Raw genomic sequence first — 15,378 nt, 5'->3', positions numbered from 1 at the left:
GGGGAGCGGCGGTCCCGGTGGTCGCGGCGGTCCCGGTGGTCGCGGCGCGGGCAGCGGCCGCCGCATCCCGGCTCCAGGCCTGCCCGTCCGCCCCGTCGGGCTGCGAGGAGCCCGCCCCGGCGGCAGGCGCGGTGCAGCCGCGCGGCGCCCCCGCCCAGGAGCGGCTTTGGTCGCTCCCGCGGCCCGGCGCTCCGCAGGGTCACCCCGGGCTCAGCCCACCGGAGCCCGGTGCGCTTCCGGGGCGGCCGAGGGGCTTCCTGCGGTGGGTGCGCGGCCGCGGTGCTGCTGCCAGTGCTGCTCCCGGCCCGGCCCGGCCCGACGCGCCGCCGGCATGATCAACGCCATCCTCGTGTTCAACAACCACGGGAAGCCGCGGCTCGTCCGCTTCTACCAGCACCTGGTGCGCCACCGGGGCCGGCACCGGGCCGGGGCCCCGCTGGGCTGCGGCGGGGGTGCCTGAGCCCCGTGCGGGGCCGGGAGCAGCGCAGGGCTGGGGGCGCCGTGCGCTCGGCGGGCCGGGGGTGTCCCGGGAGCGGGGCGGTCGCTGCGGCACCTGCCGCTGCCCGGGTCGCGTCCTTCGGGATGCCCCCGGGGGCACCGGGACCGGCGTGTGGCCCGGAGCCGCGGGTGCCACGGGCGCCCAGCCACCGTCTCCTCCTGCAGGCAGAAGAGGTGCAGCAGCAGATCATCCGTGACACCTTCCACCTGGTGCTCAAGCGCGATGACCACATCTGCAACTTCCTGGAGTGCGGCAGGTAGCGGCCGGGAGGGGCCGTGCCGGGCCGTCCGCACCCCGAGTGCCGGGCTGTGCCCCTCAGCCGTGCCCCTGTCCCCGCAGCCTGTTCGGCGGCTCCGACTACAAGCTGATCTACCGCCACTACGCCACGCTGTACTTCGTGTTCTGCGTGGACTCCTCCGAGAGCGAGCTGGGCATCCTGGACCTCATCCAGGTGCGTCCCCGCAGCGCCCAGCTGCCCTGGCACCACCCAGGGCCGTTTCGCGGCCGTGCCAGCCCTGTGCCAGCCCTTCTGGAAGGCCTGAGAAGCCCTCGGGGCCGTGGTGGCGGGGGGCTGCACGCACGCCCTGAGCTTCTACATGGCTCCTTCACCTGGGAGCAGCAGGGACGGCAATCTGGAGGAATGTCTTTAAAAATAGACACATAGAGTTATTCAGGGTGGAAAACACCCTCGGGAGCACCAAGTCCAACCATTAATGCTAGGATTCTGGAATCCCGGGTTGGAAGGGACCTCAGGGATTGTCTGGTCCAGCCTTTCTTGGCAAAGCATGGCCTAGACAATTCCCAACACCCTGGCATGTGAATAATACCCAGTGTTGGGGAATCCCTCTCTTCCTCATGGAGATTATTCACCTGCTGTTTGTTTGGAAAGAATTTTCCTCTTGAGCCTTACTGGAGTCTCCCCAAGAGGAACTTGTACCCATCATTCAGTGTCTTTCCATGTGCCTCCATGCATGACAGGAGTTTCCAGCTTTGTAGCCACCCTTTGAACACCAGGATATGGGAAGAAGGTGCCCCTGAGCCTGCTTTTCTCCAGGCTGAGCCCCTTTCCCCACTCCCTCAGGAATTCTGCAGCCCCTTCCCAGCTCTGTTCCGTGCTCTGGACACGCTCCAGCCCCTTAAGGTCTCTGCTGTCAGGTGGGGCCCAGAGCTGGAGGTGCCCCAGCAGTGCCAGCTCAGGGGACAGGCACTGCCCTGGGCCTGTGCCCACGCTGGGGCTGACACAAGCCAGGTGCCAGTGGCCTCTTGCTCACCTGGACACACCTGGGCTCATGTTCAGCCACACGCATGCCTAGGTCCTTCTCCAGCTTTCCAGTCCCTCTGTCCTGTTCCTGGAGCGTTCCACGGGGTTGGTGTGACCATCTTGCCCGGTCTCTGTCTCTCCCAGGTGTTTGTGGAGACGCTGGACAAGTGCTTTGAGAACGTCTGTGAGCTGGACCTCATCTTCCACATGGACAAGGTGGGTGCTGGGCTCGGGGCTGCTCCAGAGCTGCATTTCCTGGGCTGGGCTGGCCAGGAGAGTGTGGGGATGGCAGGGGTCACTCTGGGGGCACTGGGATCCTGTATGGGAAGCTTTCAGCCGTGTTCTTTGCAAGGCACTCGCATTGTGAGCTCCCCAGGAGAGAGCCGAGGGCTGGGCTGCCCTGGGGCTGGGTGGCACTGTGGATGTGTGCTGCACAGCCTGCTCTGCTGCAGCTGGCAGCCTCTGCCCGGGGCCAGGGTGTTCTGCCTCTGCTCCAGGCCGTGACACCTCGTGGGAGTTTACATTGTGCTACAGCTGGCGGGAAAGAAAAGGGCAGGAACAATGGGAGTGTTTGGAATTCAGAGTGCTGCGTAAACTTTGGTTTGAGCGCAGCTTGTAATGCTTCCTCTTGAGCTGGACAGAGATCTGGACAGGAAGCGTCCTCTTAGATCATGTCCTGGGTCACAAGGCTGAAGATGGCTGGGGATAGGTAGCCAGGAATAGGCTTGGAGCAGGGAGAGGCTTGGCTGAGGGTGCAGGCTTGTGTTGCTGTTGATCAAGATTTTCTTGCTTTGCTGGAGACAAAAACATATCAACAAAAAAGAGCACTGGGGAAAGAAAAAGTCAAAGGAAGTAAAATGCTCCCTTTCCATTGGTGATTCCAACTGGGGAACTGGCAGGCAGGGGGAGTGAGCAGGTCCCGGGTATCTCTCTGTTACCAGCTGCTGAGGTCAGGCTTTGGTTTCACTGTTTGCCCTAAGTGTTTATCAGAGCTGGAAGGAGGGCCGAGCAGCTGTGGGAGAAGTGTTGGCAGCTGCCCAGGTAACCTCTGCCCACAGCTGGGGCAGGATATGCCCGTGGGTGCTGACTGTGGGAGCGGCAGGAGCCAGCAGCTTTTCACTCAGCCTCGCTGTCAGCTTTACATGAGCTCTGCATGTCAAACACTGAGCCCCACGGGCAGCCTGCAGCCCTTGGGCAGGGCACATCGCACCCTGGCCAGCAGCACTGGGCTCACCCTTCCTCTGACCCTTCCTGACAGAGGAACATTCTCAGGAGATGGGAATCGGGGGTTTCTGGTAGTGCAGACCCCAGCTCGGCCACCCAGGCTCTCCCAGCCCTTCCCATGCCATGCTCCTGCTGGTTCCCAGCTTTGACTCAACTCTTGGCCATTATCGGTTGGTCTCTCTCTACATTTGGCACATGTTTATGTCTCAGATGTGCTCATGTTCCTGTGCTTCCCGGAGCTGGTGCAGAGGGACAGCGTTTGGGGTGCTGGGAATGTGCTGGTGTGTCCTGCTGGGCCCAGGCTGCCCCCCTGGAATGCCAGGCAGGCCCACGAGCGTTTCCCCAGCCAGGGCTGTGAATGTCTCCCTGGGCAGGGGTCCAGGTGCAGCTTTGGCTGCATTCTGTATTTGTTTTTTGTCTGAAGTTCCACCCTGCACTACCTGCAGCACAGGGCCATGGCACCAGAGCTGTGGCAGGCCTGGGGTCCTGCTCCTGCCATGGGCTGGTGGAGGGGGGCATTGCTCAGGCACCAGTGACACCAGTGCTTGTGGCTGCCGGTGCTGGGAGCCCCAGCCTCAGAGTGCAGGCATGCCCTGTCCAAGGGGGACTCAGGGTGGGCTGTGCTCAGCTCTCAGCCCTGCTTTCCTCCTCAGAGCGGAGTGTGAGCTGCGCTGAGCAGCTGCAGAGTCCCAGAGGGAACACAGATTTCTCAGGAAGTGTTGGCTTGGAAAACAAAACTTGCTCAAGATTTCTGCCCTGCTGGTTTGGAGCCAGCTTGGGCTGAAGCCAGATCTCGGAGGAACGTTTCCCGATGCTCCCATATCCTTTTAGGCTGTGGGAGCCACTTGCTCCCGCTGCTTCAGCATGCACTGGGACTGGGCTGTGGGATGGGGGTGCCAGCGCTGCCTGGGGCCACCCTGTGTCCTGCTGATCCCACACACGTGCTGCTGCAGGCACTGTGGGAGTGGGACAGGGGCTGTGGGGAGCCTGGGCTGGGTCACCGCACAGAGCTGGGATTGCCCCTCTGCAGTTGCTGGGATTGCACGTTCTCTCCTGTTCTTTATTCTCCCCAGCACTGTCCTGAAGTTCACAAGGTGTCACAAGTGCAGCCTGGCTCTGTGAAACCATAAAACAATCTCATAACCCAACCGCGCTCCTGCGTATCCTCTTTCACGGAAGTATCTGGGACCCATAAATCCATTATCTGTGCTGGAGGCTCCCTGGGAACTGCTGACTGTGCAGGCAGTGCTGAGCGGAGCCAGGAGCAGGAGCTGGAGGGAGTTGTAGCCACCAGCCCAGCCTGGCTGCCACCTCGGGGCCGATTGCAATTTCTGGGATTGCAACTCAGCAATGTTCCTTTCCCTGTTCTGGCCGTGTGATTGCACTGGCCTTGCCTGCCTGTTCATCCTTGAACTCGAGGGATGCCAGGAAAGGAGCAGACTCCCTTGGCAGCTGTGTGCTTTTTCTGTGCCCGTATCACAGTCTCGACCTTCCTCAGAGACAGGGGAGAGGCCAGGTTCTGGCCTGCCTTTCTGAGGAGAAGGAGCTTCTGGGGAGAAGTGTCCTGCCCCTTGAGGGCCCTGCTGCCTGCTGGGTCATCCCTAGGACACATTCCTGCTGTAACCTGGCCCGGGAGGGACCAGCCACGTGTCCAGGCTGTGCCAGTGGAACCCATTGCATCAGGCTGCGGGGGCCCGGTGGGTGGGTGTCATCTCCAGTGGGGTGCAGGTGGAAAGTGGAGCTTTGGGGCTCCCCTTGGCAACCCTTTTGCTCTCCAGGCAGCTCAGAAGGGGGCAGGGGTAGATTTGTGTCCCTTGGGGAGATGCTGGCCCCTGAGGAGCTCCCAGGAGCGGGCCCTGAGCCTTCTGTTCCCCGTGTCCCTCCCTGGCAGGTGCACCACATCCTGCAGGAGATGGTGATCGGCGGGATGGTGCTGGAGACCAACATGAACGAGATCGTGGCGCAGGTGGAGGCCCAGGGCAAGCTGGAGAAGGCAGAGGTGAGCGGTGACACTGCGGCTGTGCCCCTGGGAGCTGATGGAGCCTGGGCTGTGACGGGGTGGCCCATGGGGACGGGGGTGGGCGTGGGGGGTACCCAGGGCACTCCCAGGGTCCGCCTGCCTGAGCCCTCGGATGGGGCTGGGGACATCCTGCCCCGTGGTGCTGGTCACGAGCGCAGGGAGCTGCCCGTGGAAGCGGTTCCTTTGTCAAGGGTAACGACCCCAGGCCACTGAAGGTTTATCGTGAAGGGGCTGTGGAGGGGGGCTCTGGGGTGGGACCAGTGGTCACGGTCCCTCTGTCCCCAGGGAGGCCTCTCAGCTGCTCCTTCCCGCGCTGTGTCGGCCGTGAAGAACATCAACCTGCCCGAGATCCCCCGCAACATCAACATCGGGGACATCAACATCAAAGTGCCCAACCTGTCACAGTTCATGTGAGCAGCCCGTGCTGGGGAGCAGAGCTGGGGTCCCCGGCTCCTCCCGGGGCTCTGCCCGTGTGGCACACAGGGCCCGATGGTGGCTGAGGGCAGGCAGCAGTGACAGGGCTCAGAGAACGGGGTGGGGAGTCCCTCCCTCTGCACCTGGGCCCAGTTCTGTTCCCTGGTCCCCCAACAAGGAGGCTGCTCTTCCTTCCCCTCCCTCCCCGTGCACACGCAGCCTCGCCTCGCTGTGGGGAAGAGTTGGCTCCCGCCTCTCCTGGGGTTCTTGGGATTCCCAGGGGCGAAAGTGTGCCTGTAGCGACGGCTCTGTCAGGAGCTGCAGGTTGTCCCCTCCACCCTCGCAGCCATGGCTGTCCCCTGCCCTGGTCCTGCACTCTGTGATGGGCCCCAGCTGGGTGGGGTCACTCCTGGGAGCTGCTGTGTGCCCTGGGGACAGTGTGCGGGGGACATGCTGGAGCGGGGATGTGGCAGCAAGAGGGATGGGAGTGAGTGCCTGGGGGGCTTGCAGGGTCAGGCCAGGCTGGGGCTGCTGGAGTGTGTCCCTGTGTCCCAATAAACTGCCCCTGAAGCCGTGTCTGTGTCTGCGGTGGGTGTGTGGGACCTGCGGGGCTGGGCTGCTCTGAGGCCGGGGAGGAGCAGGGTTTGTCCTGGAGGTCACAGTAACCCCGATGGGCTCTGTCAGCCACGTACCCCGTGCCCCTGGCTCCGCCGAGGCTCCATTGGCCACCAGCCCTGGGGCTGGCCAGGGGCCCTTCCTCTGCTCCCCAGCTGTGCTCCGGGTTCTGCCTCCACTTCCCCTGGCAGGGAAACCGTGACTCTGCCGGGAAGGAATTTCCCCTCCCTGCAGCTTAACCCTTCCCCAGCTGGCCACTAGCCTGGAGGTCAAGGAGCTGGGCAACCTGCTGTGTTCTCTTCCCTACTGGCTCTCCTCTTCCTCTGCTTCCTCCTATTCCTCCTCCTCCTCGTCCTCTCGTAGGTGCCGGCGAAGGGTGCAGGTGAGCCATCGTGCCGGGGCCATGTGCTGGGGCTGGGGCGCGGAGTCTGGCAGGACTGGGACAGTCGGAGGGAACGCTCCGGCGCACCTCATGGCCAGGGAGTCGCCGAGCTGCTCTGCGCCAGGCCGGGGCGCGGGGCTGGGCTGCCGTGGGCAGTGCCACCGCACCCTCAGCGCTGAGGCTGTGTCCGGCCCCACGCCACAGCACCCCCAACGCTGCGAGCAGTGTCCGGCCCCACGCCACAGCACCCCGATCGCTGCGGGCAGTGTCCGGCCCCACGCCACAGCACCCCGATCGCTGAGGCAGTGTCCGGCCCCACGCCACAGCACCCCCATCGCCGAGGCTGTGTCCGGCCCCACGCCACAGCACCCCGATCGCTGCGGGCAGTGTCCGGCCCCACGCCACAGCACCCCGATCGCTGCGGGCAGTGTCCGGCCCCACGCCACAGCACCCCGATCGCTGAGGCAGTGTCCGGCCCCACGCCACAGCACCCCCATCGCCGAGGCTGTGTCCGGCCCCAGGTGCTCCCTGTGCGGCGCCCGGGGCGGCTCTGCGGCAGCTCGGCCCCGCTGCCCGGCCTGCCGCTGGGCTGAGGCCCGGCACCGCGCTGGGTCCCCCTCTGCGGGGCAGCCCCTCTGCCGGCCCGGCCGCTCTCTGCTCCCCGGCCCTGGCTGACGCTGGCCGGGGCCGGGCCGAGCCCCCAGCCCGGGCAGCCCCAGCCCCGGAGCTGCAGCGGGCGCGGAGCGGAGCGCCCGGCGCTGGCCGTGCCCCGCTGTGCCCGGAGGGGCCGCGCCGGCTGGGTCAGCAGGCGGGCCCACAGCGGCAGCGAGCGGGGCATGCGGCCTGCCAGGGGCTGTGGGGGACAGCGGCTGGCCGCTCCGAGCTGCCGCACGGTGCTGACGCCGGGCACGGCTCCGGGCATGGCTCCGGGCCCCAGCCCACCGCCTGCCCCGGCTGTGCTGGGCTGTGGCACCCGCGGGTGCCGGGCTCGGCCGGTTCGGCTCAGCCCTGCCCGCCGGAGCGCGTTCCCAGAGCCAGGCCCGGTCCCCGGCCGCGTTTCCCTCAGAACTGCCTCCCGGCCCTGCTCTCCCTCCGCGTTGCCCCGGGCCGGCAGACACGAGGTTAAGGGGGCGAGAGCTGCGGGTTCCTGCCCTGGCGCTTCGGAGGAAGCTTTCCTCCCTTCGGAGCCAGAGCGCGGGGCCGGGGCGGGCAGAGCTCGGACGGGCAGCAGCACGGGCAGGGCGACCCGCGGGGCGCAGGAAGCGGCAGCGGGGCGGGCGGGACCCGCTGGCCCCGGCGGAGCGCAGGAAGGTGAGCGGGCACCGTGCTGCTGCGGAGGCTCGGGGTGCACAGCCCAAGCGGGGCTCCGCGGGGTGCCTTGGGCTGCACCGAGCGGGCAAGGGGCTGCGGGGGCTGTGGGCTGTGCGGCTGGCAGTGCGGTTCGCGTACATGGGGGTTATGGGGCCCGTGTGCAGTGCGGAACTTGGGGGGTCTCTGGGGTGCATGGCGGTGTGGGGGGCTCTGGGGGTGTCAGCCTGTGGGGTGTGTGAGGCCACAGCCCCAGGGACCCCGTGCCCACGGGGGTGACGCCCGGCATCAGTGCCGCTTGTGGGACAGAGATGTGTGCGCTGCTGGCTGGGCTCCAGAGAGGGGTGCACTGGGGTGGGGACAGAGTTCTGCAGGCTGGGGGAGTCGGGTGTGGGTGCTGTGTCTGCTGCTCCCCGGTGACTCCATCCAGCCCCTCCCCAGGCCAGCCAGGGGGATGCCTGCGTGCTGTGCCCGAGGGGCTGTGGGGAGGGCCAGCAGGCCTGGGACAGCGGTGTGCAGAGTGCCTGGCACCCTCCCGGCCGCCTGTGCCCCTTGGGCCTCTAGGGGACTGTCCCCAAAGCCTTTGGCCAGAGCCAGGCTGGGGATGGCCCTGAGAGAGCCAGCAGTGACCTCTGTTCTTGGGGCATGGCTGTGCCTAACAGGGAGGGCCAGGAACACCAGCAGCATCCCAAGTGATTTATGCCAGGCACGGTGGCACTGGCAAGTGCAGCTGGGTGCTGTCAGGGACAGGGCAAGGATTCCTTGAGGACACCACTCACTCATCCTGGTTTGCCCTTTGCCCCAGCTGTGGCTCCTGGCAACACCTGCCCATATCTCCCTATGAAGAGATCAATTAGATCCTGAGAACAGGACTTCCTATTTTTTCCCAGTGTGTGACAGGTGTCACCCCCACCCTGGGTGGGGACCTCACCTGTGCCCGCTGGGGCTGGGCTCACAAGGATGGAGTTTGACCCCGCTGCCTCCAGGTGCACGACCCTGGACTTTGAGAGGGCTGTGGGCAGAGGGAGCTCCGCCCGAGTGTCCCCCCCACATTCCCGGGCCGCTGCCAGGCCCCGTGCGGCGCCTGCTTTCCCTGGGTGCGGCTGCCAGGCCTCGTGCTGCGCCTGCTTTCCCTGGGTGCGGCAGCCTGTGAGCTGTGCCCCCGCACGCCAGGGCAGCCTGGACCCTCTGGCAGCGGCTCAGACCCTGACACTCGAGGGTGATGGGGTGACACTGAGTTTGCGTCTGGGCTTGGCTGATGGGGACGCACGCTGGGCCCCGCAGCGTGGTGGGGATGTGGCTGCTGGCTGTGACCACCTGCTCTGTCCCTCCTTCTGCAGGGCCTGGCCAGCGCTGGGGAAGGACTCCAGGGGTCCAGGCCCACAGCTCCTGCACGCTCCCCGATGGTGCCACCCCCCATTGCCAGCTCTGCCCCTGCAGCAGCGGTGCCGGGCCGTGGTGCTCCTGCCAGGCTGCGGGGCGGGCGGGTGGAAAGCTCATCCCAGGGTCTGTCACCGCCCTGAACCCCATGGCCATTTAATCCTTCACCCATTAACTTGGACTAATAAACCTCGTGCGAGCGAGAGGCTAAAAGCCGTGCTTGCACCAGCGCCGTCTCTGCCAGTGCCACTCCTGCTGCCCGCCATGGCAGGTGGCTTCTTCATCAGCAAGACCGTGGGCATCGTGGCCATCGTGCTGGGCCTGGGGGCTGTGGCCACCATCATTGCACTCTCGGTGGTGTACGCCCAGGAAAAGAACAAGGGGATATCAGATGTGGGCACCAGCACCACGGCCAGCCCTGGCACCAGCACCACCACCACGGCCCGCCCTGGCACCAACACCAGCACCACGGCCAGCCCTGGCACCAACACCAGCACCACCACCCCTGCCCCCAGCAACCCCTGGAACCAGTGGAGGTTGCCAGCCACGCTGAAGCCAGAGTTCTATGAGGTGTCCCTGCAGCCCTTCCTGAAGCCTGATGCCAACAACATGTACATCTTCAAGGGGAACAGCAGTGTGGTCTTCCTGTGTGAGAAAGCCACCGACCTCATCCTCATCCACAGCAAGAACCTGAACTACACCATGCAGGGCACCTTCCATGCCACCCTGCAGGCAGAGGATGGCGGCACACTCCCTGCCATCTCCCGCACCTGGCTGGAGACTCCCACCCAGTACCTGGTGCTGCAGCTGGGCGCTCCCCTGCAGCAGGGCAAGCGGTACCGGCTGTCCAGCAGCTTCACCGGGGAGCTGGCCGATGACCTGGCTGGCTTCTATCGCAGCGAATACACGGATGCCTCGGGCAAAAAGTAGGTGGAGGGCAGGGGACAGGGTGGAAGCCACAGGGCTGGCCCAGTGTGGTGGTGGGAAGGGGCTGGCACAGGGCAGTGCAGGGCACGGGCTGGCGTTGGGGCTCCTCTTCCACCAGGACCATGGGATGAGTGTGTGGAGCCTCTGTGCCGCCCCTGCATCCTCATGCCGCCCCAGTGGGGATGGGAGAAGGGGGACTGGGGGGCGCGGCCTCCCCAGGGACCCCCAGGACTGATGGGGCTGGCTCACAGGCAGGTGGTGGCCACCACACAGATGCAGGCGGCTGACGCACGCAAGGCTTTCCCCTGCTTCGACGAGCCGGCCATGAAAGCCAACTTCACAGTGACACTGATCTACCCCTCCGGCTATAAGGCCATTTCCAACATGCCTGCCGAAAGTGAGTGGGGCGGGGGGACCCCACTGGGGGGCTGGGGGCCTGGCAGGGCTGTGGGGTGATTCTCTGATCTCTACAGACACCACGCAGCAGGAGATTGGTGGAGAAATCTGGAGCGTCACCAAGTTTTACACCACTCCCCGGATGTCCACATACCTTCTGGCCTTCATTGTCAGCCAGTTTGAACCCGTGGAGAATAACACGGGGAAGACAGTGGTAGGATGGGGTGGGGTGCACCCCCTGCCCACCTGGGTGGCTGAGCCTGGGCACTGATGAGTCCTGCATCCCTCCTCTCCAGATTCGCATCTGGGGCCGCCCCGAAGCCATCAAAGAGGGCCAGGGCGCCTACGCTCTCAATGTCACTGGTCCCATCCTCAACTTCTTTGAGAAGCATTACAACACGGCCTACCCGCTCCCCAAGTCTGGTGGGTGCTGCGGGGTGCCCGGGGCACCGTGTTGAGGTGCCCGCTGCAGGGGGGACGATGGTGCAGCGTGCTGTCATCAGGGCACTGACGGGACCCCTCCACCCCCAGACCAGGTTGGCCTCCCCGATTTCAATGCGGGTGCCATGGAGAACTGGGGGCTGGTGACCTACCGGGAGAACTCGCTGCTCTTCGATGCCAAGTACTCCTCCATCGGCAACAAGGAGCGGGTGGTGACCGTCATCGCCCACGAGCTGGCACACCAGGTACCTGCCGCAGCCCTGGCCCCCCGCCCTGGCTGACGGCTGGCGGCTGAGGCAGTGCTGTGCCCTCTGCAGTGGTTTGGGAATTTGGTGACGCTGCGGTGGTGGAACGACCTGTGGCTGAACGAGGGCTTTGCCTCGTACGTGGAGTACCTGGGTGCCGACTCTGCTGAGCCCGCCTGGAACATTGTGAGTGCCAGGGCGGGGGGCGGGCGGGGGAGCAGGCAGCCCAGGGCTGCCCCGGTGCCCGGCGGTGCAGCGGGGCTGAGCAGGGTGCTGGTGCCCCCTCTGCAGAAAGACCTGATGGTGCTGAACGAGCTGCATACCGTGATGGCCACCGACGCCCTGGCCAGCTCCCACCCGCTCTCCTTCCGCGAGGAGGAGATCAACACCCCAGCCCAGATCAGTGAAGTCTTCGACAGCATCGCCTACAGCAAGGTGTGCACGGGGGCTCTGGGGTGGGGATGCACTCTGGGGCGCCCCTGGCTTCTCTGACCTGCTGTCCCTGCAGGGAGCATCGGTGCTGCGGATGCTCTCGAGCTTCCTTAGCGAGGACATCTTCAAGGAGGGGTTGCAGGTGAGGTGCTGCTGGTACTGGGGGGCAGCGAGCCCAGTGCAGGGTGGGCATCCCATGTTAGAGACCTGCCTGGCTGCTCTAGGGGGGTCCCACACCCCAGACTTGCCCTTGCTCACCCGTCTCTCCTGGTGCTCTCCCACAGTCATACCTCCACACCTTCTCCTACAGCAACACCATCTACTCTGACCTCTGGGTCCATCTGCAGCAGGTAGGAGGGGGCTGGTGCTCCTGCAGCATCCCCGGCCCTGGCTCCGGGGGACTGCCAGGTGTGATGGGGTCCCACGTGCTGGGTGAGGGTTGCAGCGCTGGCTGTGCCCCACGCTGGCCGTGCCCCCCGCTGGCCGTGCCCCTGGCCCTGGTGACCAGCGGTGCTGCCATCCCCGCAGGCGGTGGACAAGAACAAGGTCCAGCTGCCTGACAATATCAGCAACATCATGGACCGCTGGACGCTGCAGATGGGCTTCCCTGTGGTCACTGTCGACACCCGCAGCGGCGCCGTCAGCCAGGCCCATTTCCTGCTGGACCCCACATCTTCTGTGGACAGACCCTCTGTCTTCAAGTGAGTGTGGCAGGGCTGGCTGGGAACTGAGGGCTCAGGGGATGAGGGCCAGTCCCACCACCTGTCTGTCCACGGCGCAGCTACACCTGGATCGTCCCCATTACCTGGATGACAGGCAGTGGCCGCAGGAACGACACCTGGCTGACCAAAGTCAGAGGTATGGCATGTCCTGGCCGCGAGTGGGGGTCCTGCTGCCACGTCCGCTGCCACGGCACTGGGCGGGGTTCCCAGGGAGGCAGTGGTGCTGGGGGCTGAGCCTGGCCCTCCCTGGCGGGTGCGGGTGCAGCGCTGGCACAGCCTCCTGTCCCCTTCCCAGACACCAACAACGACTTCAGGCTCACCAGCCCCGACTGGCTCCTGCTGAACCTCAATGTCACTGGGTACTTCCGTGTCAATTACAACCAGGAGAACTGGAATCAGCTCGTCCAGCAGCTTGACACTAACCATTCGGTACACGGGGCGCTCAGGGCTGTGGGGTGGGACCCCATTCACACCACCGTGCTCTGGCTGCCCTGAGACACTGACTTTGCTCTCTCAGGTCTTCCCTGTGATCAACCGTGCCCAGATCATTGATGACGCCTTTAACCTGGCCAGGTGAGCCCTGCCTGGTGGTCTGGGTGCCACTGGGGTGAGGGGCTGCATGGGGTGGGTGCCCGGGGTGGGCAGTGCCAGTGAGGCTGGGGAGGTGACGCTGCCCTCACCCCTGACAGGGCAAAGTACGTGAACGTGATCTTGGCTCTGAACACGACACGGTTCCTGAGCCAGGAGACGGAATACATGCCCTGGCAGGCAGCACTCACCAACCTCAAGTACTTCAAGCTGATGTTTGACCGCAGCGAGGTCTTTGGGGCCATGTCGGTGAGTGGTGCCAGCCCCCTGTGCTGGGCGTGAGGGGCCAGGATTGCCCCCACAGTGGTGTGGGGGCTGCTGCCAGTGTCACTGGGCACTGACCCCCTCTTGCCCCCAGGCATACATGAAAAAGCAGGTGACCCCTCTCTTTGAGCACTACAAGAAACTCACCAATAACTGGAGCAATCCCCTCAATGACGGCTTGCTGATGGTCCAGTGAGTACCCTGGGGCTGGGCTGGGTCCCTGGGGTCTCCCTGGCTGCTCTGGGTAGGGGGCACAGCCCTGCCTCCAGCCAGCACTGGCCTGTGGGTGCCCTGTGCCAGACTCCAGCCCTCACGGCCTCTCTCCCCCAGGTACAACGAGGCCAATGCCATCAGCACCGCCTGCTCCTACGGTGTCACCGATTGCCAGCATTTGGCTGCCAACTACTTGAGCCAGTGGCGGAACAGCACCAGCAACCCGTGAGCGCTGGGAAGCCGCGGTGCTGTGTGTGGGGTGGGGATGGGCACGGCGAGGGGCTCCTGGCACCCACGGCTCTCACCCCAACAGGGTCCCCCCGAACCTGCGCTCGGCCATCTACTGCAGCATGGTGGCCACGGGCGGGGATGATGCCTGGCAGTTCCTCTGGAAGAAGTTCCAGGAGGCCCGTGTGGTGTCTGAGGCCGACAAGCTCCGCACAGCCCTCGCCTGCAGCCCCGACCCCTGGATCCTCAGCCGGTGCGTGTGGGGTCTGGCTGGCCCCGCGCTGTGTCCCCACCAGCCCATCACCCTCGGCGTGTCCGCTGCCCCTGCCAGCCCCTGAGCCCCTCATCGTGCCCCTCCAGGTACCTGCAGTACACCCTCGACCCTACAAAGATCCGGAAGCAGGATGCCACCTCCACCATCAACAGCATTGCCAGCAACGTCGTGGGGCAGTCCCTGGCCTGGGACTTCATCCGTGCCAACTGGAGGACGCTCTTCACCCAGTGAGCACCACGGGGGCTGGGGCACCCCTGTCTGCCTGCCCGTGCCCCTTGGGGGTGGCACTGTCCCCTCCCCTGTCCCCTCCCCCTGGCTCAGCACACTTCTGCTCTCCCAGGTATGGCGGCGGCTCCTTCTCCTTCTCCCGCCTGATTTTATCTGTGACCCAGCGCTTCTCCACAGAGTTTGAGCTGCAACAGGTGAGGCAGGAGCCGGGGGACCAGGGACCACAGCCTTGGCAGAGCTGCCCTGTGCCAGCAGCCCTTGAGAGGGGATTTCCTGCCCCTTGTGAGCCCAGGGGTCCAAGAGGCTTCTGATCCTGTCACAGGCTGTTGGGTGCCTGCTGGGGTGGTGGCAGGGATGCCCAAGGGCTGTCAGAGTGCTCCTGGGGGCTGTTGGGGTGCTGCATGGGCTGCTGGAGGCTGTTGGGGTGCTCCTGGAGACTGCTGAGATGGTGCTGGGGGCTCTCAGGGTGCTACTGGGGCTGTCAGGATGATGTTGGGGGCTGCTGAGGGCTCACAGAGGCCATCGGGGTGCTCCTGGGGGCTGTAGATGTCCTGCCAGGGAGCAGCTGAGAGGTGCTGGGGTGGTGCTGGAGCGCTCCCAGGGGTGTTCTGGGGGGTGTGCAGTGCTGCTGGGATCTGCCCTGCCTGCTCCAGCCCCGTCTCTGCCTGGCAGCTGGAGCAGTTCAAGGAGGACAACCAGGACATCGGGTTCGGGTCGGGGACGCGGGCGCTGGAGCAGGCGCTGGAGCAGACCCGCGCTAACATCAAGTGGGTGGAGGAGAACAAGGCCGCGGTGCAGAGCTGGTTTGAGAGCGAGACCCGGACCAAATAAGAGGCGCCTGTGATTCCCTGGCCTCCAGGATGGACCCTCGGCCACTCCAGCCCCCGCACTGCCAGGAATGGGCTGACACCTGCATGATGGGCACGGGGAATTCGGGGTCTTGCCAGGGGGAGGCCAGGCTGGTGCGCTCTGGGCAGTAAATAAAATCTTGCCCAGTTTCCAGGGCACCCTGCGGGCTGGGGCCGTGCTGTGGGGACTGTGACACACCTGGTAGGAAGTGCCAGGGGCCCTGCAGGCCCGGGGCTGTGAGCCCCCGCGCTGTTAGGAGCCTGGTGCTAAGTGGCTCTGGGGCTTCACTGACGCCAGCCCCAGCCCCTCTGTCTGACAGCGGCGTGTGAGCTTCCCTGCTGGGCCCTGCTCTGGGGGACTGGCACAGGACCCTCTGCCCGCGCTGCTCCGGGCAGGTGCTGCAGGCTCGGGGCAGGGCCAGGCTGTGGCAGGTAGGAGGGACTGTCCCTCGCGGCCACCCTGCAGGGA

General features: G+C 65.4%; 2 protein-coding genes across 3 annotated transcripts; both read left to right on the top strand.

Annotated features, from left to right (window-relative positions):
- The first annotated feature begins 105 nt into the window (after nt 1–105).
- AP3S2 (adaptor related protein complex 3 subunit sigma 2) lies at nt 106–5,940 on the top strand. Its single transcript, XM_058811532.1, has 6 exons — nt 106–400; nt 664–755; nt 839–950; nt 1,905–1,976; nt 4,876–4,983; nt 5,290–5,940. The coding sequence occupies exons 1-6, from the start codon at nt 332–334 to the stop codon at nt 5,416–5,418; spliced, it is 582 nt and encodes a 193-aa protein (XP_058667515.1). The 5' UTR covers nt 106–331; the 3' UTR covers nt 5,419–5,940.
- Nucleotides 5,941–6,292: 352 nt separating this feature from the next.
- On the top strand, nt 6,293–15,031 carry ANPEP (alanyl aminopeptidase, membrane). Of its 2 annotated transcripts, none has more exons than XM_058811427.1 (21): nt 6,293–6,415; nt 9,064–10,029; nt 10,282–10,427; nt 10,504–10,640; nt 10,723–10,849; nt 10,958–11,112; nt 11,185–11,298; nt 11,404–11,547; nt 11,621–11,686; nt 11,829–11,894; nt 12,073–12,245; nt 12,326–12,402; nt 12,562–12,695; nt 12,784–12,839; nt 12,956–13,103; nt 13,213–13,310; nt 13,449–13,556; nt 13,645–13,812; nt 13,920–14,060; nt 14,174–14,255; nt 14,734–15,031. In XM_058811427.1, exons 2-21 carry the CDS (start codon nt 9,368–9,370, stop codon nt 14,890–14,892), a joined length of 2,961 nt encoding a protein of 986 aa, XP_058667410.1. In that variant the 5' UTR covers nt 6,293–6,415; nt 9,064–9,367; the 3' UTR covers nt 14,893–15,031. The 2 variants fall into 2 exon arrangements, with proteins under 2 accessions (XP_058667410.1, XP_058667411.1); XM_058811428.1 differs by lacking the exon at nt 6,293–6,415 and adding an exon at nt 7,625–7,726.
- The last annotated feature ends 347 nt before the right edge of the window (nt 15,032–15,378 follow it).

This window comes from Ammospiza caudacuta, chromosome 10, assembly GCF_027887145.1.
Source record: "Ammospiza caudacuta isolate bAmmCau1 chromosome 10, bAmmCau1.pri, whole genome shotgun sequence".
Classification (NCBI taxonomy): domain Eukaryota; kingdom Metazoa; phylum Chordata; class Aves; order Passeriformes; family Passerellidae; genus Ammospiza; species Ammospiza caudacuta.
Note: the sequence above shows the minus strand (reverse complement) of the source record. Positions and strands in the feature narration are given on the sequence as shown.